The sequence below is a fragment of the Polyodon spathula genome, chromosome 2 (assembly GCF_017654505.1).
Source record: "Polyodon spathula isolate WHYD16114869_AA chromosome 2, ASM1765450v1, whole genome shotgun sequence".
NCBI classification, from domain to species: Eukaryota; Metazoa; Chordata; class Actinopteri; order Acipenseriformes; family Polyodontidae; genus Polyodon; species Polyodon spathula.
Window position 1 is genome coordinate 102,339,537 of NC_054535.1, and position 10,144 is coordinate 102,349,680.

The 10,144-nt window shown below is 36.2% G+C and overlaps 1 protein-coding gene across 5 annotated transcripts in view; it reads left to right on the forward strand.

Annotated features, from left to right (window-relative positions):
* The window catches only part of kiaa0825 (KIAA0825 ortholog), a 113,111-nt gene extending 104,334 nt beyond the window's left edge, over positions 1-8,777 (forward strand). For all 5 annotated transcript variants that reach the window (XM_041237741.1, XM_041237718.1, XM_041237710.1 and 2 more), the window contains one exon: positions 7,530-8,777. In XM_041237741.1, coding sequence (XP_041093675.1) covers positions 7,530-7,559 — 30 coding nt within the window. In that variant the 3' untranslated portion in view covers positions 7,560-8,777. The remainder of the gene's footprint in view (positions 1-7,529) is intronic.
* The last annotated feature ends 1,367 nt before the right edge of the window (positions 8,778-10,144 follow it).

Sequence of the window (10,144 nt, forward strand, 5' to 3'; positions counted from 1 at the left end):
TGAGAAAATAATATAACAGTCTGATCAAATCTGTAGATTAGGATAACAATAAATTATGAAATGTTTATTTAAAACATGTACAGCTCTAACTTAAATAAGGCAACATCCAGATCGTATTTGTCTTTGTAACCTTGAAAACTTTCATTATCAATCTGTAAAATTAGCCACTTGAAAAGGAAAATGTTGGCGGATCATATTTTTCTGCTTTACTCAAGTGCAACCTTTTAGGGTAAAAGAGCACTTTTCAAATTTTTTAATTATTTGAGTCCTTTGGAGTTAACTTGAAGGGTTGAGGTGATTGAAATCGTAAAATTATACTTAATGGGAGTCAATGCAAAGTCAGTTACAGCTAAATGTTTCTGTTAGATTCGGGGAAATCAGTATTTTGCTTTCTAGTTTCCAGTTGTCACAATTACAGTCTTTGTCCACCAGATGGCTCTATGTACTATAGTATATTAACAATAAACAAAACAAAAAATTACAGCATTACAGCATTACAGATGAAAAAATTGAAAAGCGTTTATTGTGTGTGTTTACCTTTACAAATGAGAGATCTGCAAAATAAGTTATCGAAAAAGATGGGAAAGGGAAGGATACATACAGCAATACAAAAAGATAGGGAAGGGAAGGATACATACAGCAATACAAAAAGATAGGGAAGGGAAGGATACATACAGCAATACAAAATCACTGAAGCACTCCTAGGACTGGAATTGAATCATCTGGACTCGTTTGCTGTTTATCTGTTCTTAATTTATTCATTATTCATTACAATTTATTTAAACCACATGCAATACTTTGTACATTTAAGTAAGATCTCATGAAAATATTAAAATATAAGCTTGATTTATTTTGACAGCTAGTTTACAGTGGAGGCCCTGTGGTGAGGCTCTGTAGCACTGCACACTTAGCTAATTGTGCCATGTTGTGGTGTTCTAAGAAAGTGCTTAAAGCCCACCGGCTACAGTAAACCATGAGAGAAGTCCCCCCCCCCCCCCCCCCCCCCCCCCATTCCCCCCCCCCCCCCCCCCCCCCCCCCCAAAGTGTCTCTCTCTTAAACTGATTTTAATTCTGACAGCTACGTGATAGGTGTACACCCATCTGAACCTGTGGGAAGCATTCAGTATTTAGGTATCAGCTTCATGCATATCTAATATCTCGCCTATGCTGTTTAGGGTTTTAATGATGATGGTATGTTTTTTGTTCTATGTATACCAATACACCAGTTTGACAAAAACTTGGTGAGATCCTTAATGTTGTGCTGGATGTAATAGACATGAACTTTCATCTGGAACAAGAATCAGGAGCAAGCGAGGAGATGTGAGGAGATTTCTGTGTGTTAGATAAGCCAATTAAAAGTGACACAGAAATAGTAAGCCATACCTAAAATAATAGGGATAATAAGTGTGCCCTAGCAGGTTCAGTAATGGAATAATGACTTTGACTGGAATTGCCTTCAAGGACTGGAAGTGAGGACCACTGGGATAGCTTCATAGTTGGTCGTGCAGATTTTCCTTGCACAGAGTTAACGTCTAACGTTCAGTGCTGATCTTCATGGCTAGAGAATGTTCTACCCTTCTAACCACCACTGCTTACTACCTAAAATGTGTTCTGAGAAAGTGTTTACCTGAGAGGTGGGGCGATGTGGAGCGAGGTGGGGCGCTCTGGGGGGGGGGTTAGATGAACACACTTTACAGCAGCAATTTATTGTCCGTGGATTGGAATGAGGTTTTTTGGTTTTCCCTTGAGTCTGCACTATGATAGATTATGCAGTTTCCGTGTGTTTGTGGTTGTTTTTAAGTCCTTTTTGATTGTATTGTAGGTTTGAGCTGTCTGGTTGTGTTAATGTATGCAGTATTGAAACCCACTAAATAAATACATGAGTGCCTTTGCCAGTGCTTCCTAAAGGAGCAGCCAATGATGTTTCTTGCATTCATGGACCTCTGAAGCTTCCCAGCAGCAAGCCCCATGAGAGCAACCACTATCCTCAACTCTGTAAATCGCTCCACTGTCATGTGGGTTTGAAATGAGTCTTCATACATCTCTGGGCTCAGCTGAGCCTGACAGACAATATTCTCATTCACTCAGTCCTTTAAGTTCAGTCCTCATCCAGACTGTTATATGCTTCACAATACATGCAACTTGGCCTTGGATGTAGTCTTAGATCTGCCAGTAAACAACCCAACTAGGTTATACAGAATACTATATATACTGCAAAACTCATACATGACATGCAACCCATATATAACAAGAATAAACAAGCTCATCTACAGTTTGTTCAGCTATAAAATACAGTCTTGTTTTTTGAGGAAAAATCAATTGTTTAATGTAAATTTCCTTTGTTTGTTACCTATTAAATTCACATTCTCTTTCGTACATGATTATTTTTTGTCTTCTATTAAAACTACTGGCTTTTTGTTATTTCAGAGAACATTGGTGAGAATTAGCCACACTTGAATTGTAGCAGATTTAGGGATAGAAGTTAAGATTTAGATAGAGGGATTGTGGAGGAAGAAAAGACAAATCTTATCCAATAATTACATATATGAAATTTAGATTTTAAAACTCATATTGTTATTGCAATAAACAAATGGCAATCCACCTTTTGTAGTTTGAAATCTGAATGATGAACCATGATCCTTTACACCCCAAAATATACAGCTTGTATAGCAGGCACCAGATTGGTCAGACTCAGTTCAGTTAGAGATTTTACACTCTTGAATACAGTCTCAAGTAAATCTGTATTATGCCTCTTGCTTAAAATAGACTACTTTAGATATTTCAACATAACACAGTGATGTACTGCCAGTACATTGAAGGGACAACGCAACAGAGAATGAGCCATGCTATTATAAAAACTGTCAGGTTTACAATGGCTTGCTCCACTGGCATGCATGTTCTGTGTAGAGTGTCTGAGACAGCCTCAGGTAACTGGGTGTGCTATCAAACAAATTTGACATGGCACAAGATAAAGTACAAAGACTGCCAGACACTTTACACATCAGAGAACTAGTGCACACTACAAGGATCCAGCTAACAGAAAACCTAAATGTTTGAAATTGTGAAAACATCTTCAACGACGTAGTATAGCAATTTTGCTAGGAATAGGAAGGCTACGTTCACAGTACTGTGTAATGCAACCCACTGTTCAGGTCGATACAGTTTGCTATTGTGCATCTTGATCAACCTGGCAACCTCTGCAGCTGTCCTCTTCCTCTACCAGACTAATTAATTGGGCACTGTGGCAGAGCAAAGCTCTGCCCTTTTTAAATTGGCAGGGATGGGGTTAATTTCCCCTACCTGCCTGGGTTTATTATGTTCAGGTGGCTGGGGTTTATTAGTTGATTAGATTAACCTAATTAACGATCAATCAGCGCCCAGCCACCTGACATAAAAGGAGGCCTCTGCTTACCATGAAGAAGAGAGAGCTGAGGAAGCAGGTTGGTGTTTGTGGTTGTGGTGTGGGTTGTGGGTTGTGGGGTGTTGGTTTTGGTTTGGTGAATTTTTGAATCCAGTGAAGGCATCGCCCAGCCTGGAAATCTGTGTTTTTGTAAGTTTTGTTTTTTGCTTTATTTGTGTTTAAATATCTTTATTCTTTTGCCATTGTGCCCTTTTATTTTGTGTTGATTTATAATAAAAGTTTTTTTTTTTTTTTTTGAACTGGAGTCTGTCTCTGGGCCTCTATCCACTCACCAGCCTGTCACAGGCACCCAGTGTAATACCTCTCTCAAACTGTACTAAAATGTGTTAGTCATAAACCATCTAACTAATAGTAAACTTATGTAGGCCTTGTATACTGCATGTCACTTGTTTGCACCCCTTTGCATGCCATTACCTCAGTCTGTATGCAGAGTCTTACAACATGGAATATAGACTCCTGACATTTACCAGGAATTAAAGAACCATTTTAGAGATCAGGTTTCCCTGCCATTGACTTATAATTGGTTGTAATTTTGTCCAGCTATTTAAAACTTTTTTTTCTAAAAAAAAAATATATATATATATATATATATATATGTATGTATGTATGTATGTATGTATGTAATCTCTGATTTAATAATACACAATTAATTTAGATTTGGGGAGCCTCGACACACCCCAGCTCTGATATCTCTAATCGTATGTGGTTTTATGTAGATGCCTTGTCCTAACACACACATTGTTCTTGCCATGTTTTTACCAAAGAGCTTAATTGCAGAGAGGTCTTCCAGCCGTTACTATGTCTCTGTGTCTTGCACTTTCAGAGGCTCAAAGTGCTAAAGTCTCTTTTTAATTTTTTATAATCATAAAGAGATTATAGTGTTGATTCAGAGATCAGGTGGAGACCATGTTCACCAGCAGTGGGTGAGCACTTTGGAGAAGAAAAAAAAAACTGTTATAGTGCTAAATATTAAACAGTAATTTAAATATTAGGAGGTGTACAAATAATAAAGAAAAAACACCATCTACCCCTTTTATACAAAAATGCAGCTACTAAGCTATCTCAGAGACATTAAAAATTATTTGTAAATTCGTTTCCTCGTCAGCCCATAAATGTAACCATTTCTTAACTTCTTCCAGGCTCCAATTACTACCTTGTTCTTGGTCAGCCATTGTATTTTATTTTTTTTAAATGAAAGCATTTAACACCGACAACAGAAAGACCCAATACGTCCGGTATACAGTCTCCCATGATGTTGACATTCAATCCAGTGCCACTGTAGTGCTTCAGTACCGGCATAGCCTTTCACACAGGAGTTAAGATGGTTCAGAAACAGCATAAAACATATGATGGCTCTATGACGTGTAGGCAATTCACACAGACCAAATGCTGCATCAGTGCTGGCTCTGAGCCATCATAACTCATCTGTGTGAGAGGGGTTCTAGACAGAGGTACTATTAAAAGCATGAGCTCAAAAAACCTGTTGCAGTTGTTAAGAAGTTTAATTTCTTCTTTCTTTTTTTTTAACAGTAGTAAAAAGGTAATCTCTAATAAAAAAACTAAGATGGAACAAGAGCTTGTCCACTTAAGGAAATATTTACACATCTGTGGTGGAGAGCTTTTGGAATAGCACATGGCTAATATGAATACAATGCAATTTGAAGCACCTAGCACTTTTACTTTTTCAGTGCGTTGTGGAGACTGTAGTTCCTTAACAGTGACTTACACGCATAGATGTACTGGTATTTGCACGGCAATTATGAAAAATACAAGCACACTCAACCATTGCGTGAAACAAGGCTGTATTCTCTAATAATGAACCACTGTGCCATTGAGTCAGTCAATGACTGTCAATGCTAGTTTATAGACTGGGAAATGCCAGCAACAATTAAAACATGCTTTCAAACGTTCTTAACAAATTGATGCAATTGTACGTGTCGCAATTGCCCGCAGCTTTAGTACATCTCATTACAATATTTTTTATTCCTCATTTGCACTCTCATCACCACTCTGTTTTTGCGAATTTCTGCAGGAACGCCCAGAATTACATATTCATTTAAGGCTAAAGTGCAAATAAGAACTGTGGCTGCAAAGCATTCATTAAAATGATGCTAACAGCATTGAGTTTGTTCAGTACATTTCACGCTACACATCCTTCTGGTTTGCATGTGGTTTGCAACGATTGCGACAGACGCAACATTGTAGTACATCTACTCCTAAATGTTTAAAGGTGGAAGCCTTGAATGGACCTAGAACAGTCAGTGACCAACTGTGGGGAAACTTTTGTGATAATAAAGGAGTCCTTTAATGGGGTTGTCAAGAAACAGAAATAATATGTAAATGTAATGTGGTGTATTTTCTCAAACCTGCTGGCCACTCAGTCTGGGACACAGACTCATGGTCATTGACAGCTGGCTGCACCACGTGGGGTTTATTATTTTAGTATTGCTTTACAGGCCTCTGGAGAGTTGAGCTTTTTTGTAAATCTCCGTTTATGTCTTTCTCGTTAATTTATTGTGTTTTTCTTAAAAATAAATATATGTATCAATTCAAATACAATTCCGAGCTACTTAAGCTAATGTAGAGCACTCATTTCTGAAGTAAGCAGATCAGGAAAGGCCTGATAAAGAAGAACAGGAGGGCATCCCTTCAGGTTTCAGCTTACCGGAAAGCAAAAGCTTTCCCAAAGCAGAGAATTAAGTGTGACGTGCCAAATGTAGCAGGGAAATACTTTATGGGGTTATTTGTTAAAAAAATAAATAAAAATGCCAGTACATTTGCTTAATGTGTAGCTGCATTTTATTAATTTTTTTCATACGGTTGCAAACACCGATGTAATAAACTCTAACCAAGTCCCACTGTATTCTATAATGATTTCATATTATCCTTTAGGTTGCGTTTTTTTTTGCTTTTGTTTCAAATTTTCACTTAACATCTTCCTATGGGTAGATGCATCATTTATCAACTGTTTGTCATACTGACATGTAGGCTGCTTTCTGAATATCAATATCAACTAAGACAATGCATTTGTCTAGTGCGAGTAACCTTCAGCTAAATGTCATTCTGCTTAATCCTATTTGCAAATTAAACATTGAAAAACCCTTGCAATTTCTGCCCCCCTCGCACGTCGTGACATTTGTAAATATTATTATTGTTATTTATTTTTTTATTTTTATTTTTTTTATATAATGATTTTAGACTATATTGGTATTAGATGATACTGGTATTAATGGTATTCTGTATGGAAACAAGCCTGGTTACTGAAAATCAGTTGTGTAAACAGCATGACATTGGTAAGTAGACAGGTCTAAATGCAGTGTGCAGCATACTGTTCTGTAAAGAGTCCATGGTGTTTTTAAAAGAATGTTACATTTTAGCATAGGGACAGGCTCTTTTATAAATAAACACGTACGGTATGCCAGAAAGCTATTGCGCCATGTACTTTATACAGTATATTAAGAACACTAAATAATCTGCATAGATTTCAAGTTACTCTTGTTACATGTTATGGGATCATAATGATTGGTATAGCAGAGCCATGATCTACTCATCAATTATATTTATATATTGTTCAAACTAGGCAGGAAACGCTATGCAAATGTTTTAATATGCTGGACCCACAGCCAGAAAGCTGAAAAAGTTATATACAAATGAGAAACTGCAGAAAGACATAGCAGTATGATGTTACATCCCATAGATGAGAGAAAATATGAATTTAAAAAAGTTATGGATCAAAGTTTGTGTTTCTCTAGTTGCCTCTTTTGTACACTAATGATGTCTCCCTTAATAAGTACTCGTGCAATGACACAACTTCTCTGCTTATTCTTTCTAAGTTCCTAAGAAGGCCATTGACTTAAGCATCAATTCTAATGCTTTACAGTGTGTTATTTCTTTGGCTAAATGAAAAAGGAAATGATACTTTTACTGGAATAACGAATGATGTCAAATGGAATGTTAGATTAAACATTAACTTGGTTTCTGTGTACAGTGTGTGTCTTAGGGAGTCTGGGGTTTTGCTACTTGATCTCCGTGTTGAACCACTTGAAACATAAGTTCTAATGGTGTGAGAAAGGGGGATTCAGACGTGTTTTGTGTCTTATCATTTCAGGTGGGAAATGCAAGAAGCAGCCGCACTTGAAGATGAAGAGAAGACCCTGGTGGATCACTTGCAGAAAGCGTATTTCGATAAGAGTCAAGGAACATAGAGCTACAGCTGTGAACTGCGAGAAACCAAAGAACACTACAAGACAATTGCAAACATTTTCAATTATAAATGTGTTCACTATAAATTAGCACCGTTAATACTGTTAAATATTTATTTAGAAAACATCTTTTCTTTTTCAGTTTGAGTGATATTGAGGGTAGCATTTATTATGTTTTGTTTGTTTTTTAATAAGAAATGGATATTCTAGATATGCTGGAAATTTCAGTGAGACGGCTGACAAAAAAATAAGTTTTACTGTTATTGTGAGAGTGCTATCTGGTGCATCTTGAATATCTGATTTACAATTGTGGAGTGGTTTGCACAAATTAAATGTATGTTTGGCAATAAAGTTTAAATTGAATTTCAGATGTTAGGCTTCATCTGCAGTATGTAATCTACAATTCAAGCTGCAATCAGACATCCCAAACTAGTCAAAGATCATGTACTGTATGAATCACATGTTTATTTATAATTTAATTAATCAACCTCCATTTCCCTGGCAAGCTAATATACAGTACAATCTATTCACAGCCTTTATGTTCAGCCTACATAGTTTTTTTTCTGCTTGCCTCTAGCGTCCTACACATTGGATGCTCATTAGCTAACTTTCTCCATCAGCTCAAGTTGAAGAAATTGAGTTCTGCCTGCCTGCAATTCCATCTGGACTGAAAGTCCCTATTGAAATCTTGATCTGCTGCTGATGGAAATGAACGGAAATACGTCTTAAACATCACACATTCAAAAGATAGAAGCGTGAGAAAAACAAAACACATTGAAATTTTAAACAAAATGCTTCCAAGTAAATGTCCAAGAGTAAAGCAGCAAAGAGAAGCTGACACGATTAATATTTAAAAATCAGACTACAAAAAAAGGCTCTCCTGGATTTTTCTCACAGGTTTGTTTATGAAACCTAAAAATATATTTTTAAGTGGAAGGCTAATGTTCTATTTAAAAAAGAATGGCAACATCTGTGATCAATTAAAGACCCATTTGGAATTTCCCAGCCCTTCATATGAATTGTTCTCTGCTCTCACGAGGAATGGAAAATCAGTCCTTTCACTTTAAAGTATTTACAGCTCTTTTTCTATTGTGACAAATTCTTTTTTCAAGCCCCCTTTTCATGCTATTGTGCAGAGAGTTTTCTCTGGTTAATTACAAGAACCTTTTCTCTTTTTGTTTTTCATTGAAATAAATATTATTATTATTAATATTATTATTAATATTATTAATATTGTTGTTGTTGTTGTTGTTGTTGATAATAATAATAATAATAATAATAATAATAATAATAATAATAATAATAATAATCGACATCCCATTAAGCAGAAATAGGTTAACAGACATTGTTCCATTGCAGATGACAGGCATTTCAGATATTGTCATGCAATGTGGAAGCGTTTCAATTGCTTTGTTCCCCTTCTCATCTTATTGTGTCTTTCAGAAATACTGTATGTTACAATAAAGCTGGTAATCATTCTTACTCCATTTCCAGTGTCTAATCCAAAGGTTGTGCTGTCACACAACATAGCCATGTATTTATTATGCCATTTTGTAGGTCAAAGTGTATGTCTACGCAAAAGTCGTTGTGTACTTTCTCTGGTATTTTTATCAGCATATTTATCTAAATGTTGGCTAAGTTGTCAAAGTGCATAAAAATAATAAAAGCTAATACAACTTGTGTATAACCTGACAATTAATGAATTTTCCTTCCTTCACAGAAAAAAAAAAAAAAAAATATGATGGAAAATCTATTTACATTTTTTCTGGAAATATTGTTTGTTGATTAAATTGGCAATTAGGAGCTGTTATGTTCTCCCTAGTCGAAAACCTCTCCTGGCTAGCGAAATAATGTACAACGCACCCCTAATCAAAGAAATCACGTATCAGTTTTTTTATAAGACCTGCTGTACAGTTTCTCCAGACCATATTTACAAAATCACAACCATCAGTCATGTTTGATGCATACAAAAAATTGTTATTTGGGGTTTATTTAAAGACCTTTAATGGGATATATATACAGTACTGTGCAAAAGTTTTAGGCAGGTATGAAAAAATGCTGTAAATAAGAATGCTTTCACAAATAGACATTTTAATAGTTTATATTTATCATTTAACAAAATGCAAAGTGAGTGAACAGAAAAAAAAATCTACATCATCAATATTTGGTGTGACCACCCTTTGCCTTCAAAACAGCATCAATTCTTCTAGGTACACTTGCACACAGTTTTTGAAGGAACTTGGCAGGTAGGTTGGCCCAAACATCTTGGAGAACTAACCACAGTTCTTCTGTGGATTTAGGCAGCCTCAGTTTCTCTTCATGTAATCCCAGACAGACTCGATGATGTTGAGATCAGGGCTCTGTGGTGGCCATACCATCACTGTCAGGACTCCTTGTTCTTTACATTGAAGATAGTTCTTAATGACTTTCGCTGTACTTTTGGGGTCATTGTCATGCTGCAGAATAAATTTGCGGCCAATCAGATGCCTCCCTGTTGGTATTGCATGATGGATAAGTGTTT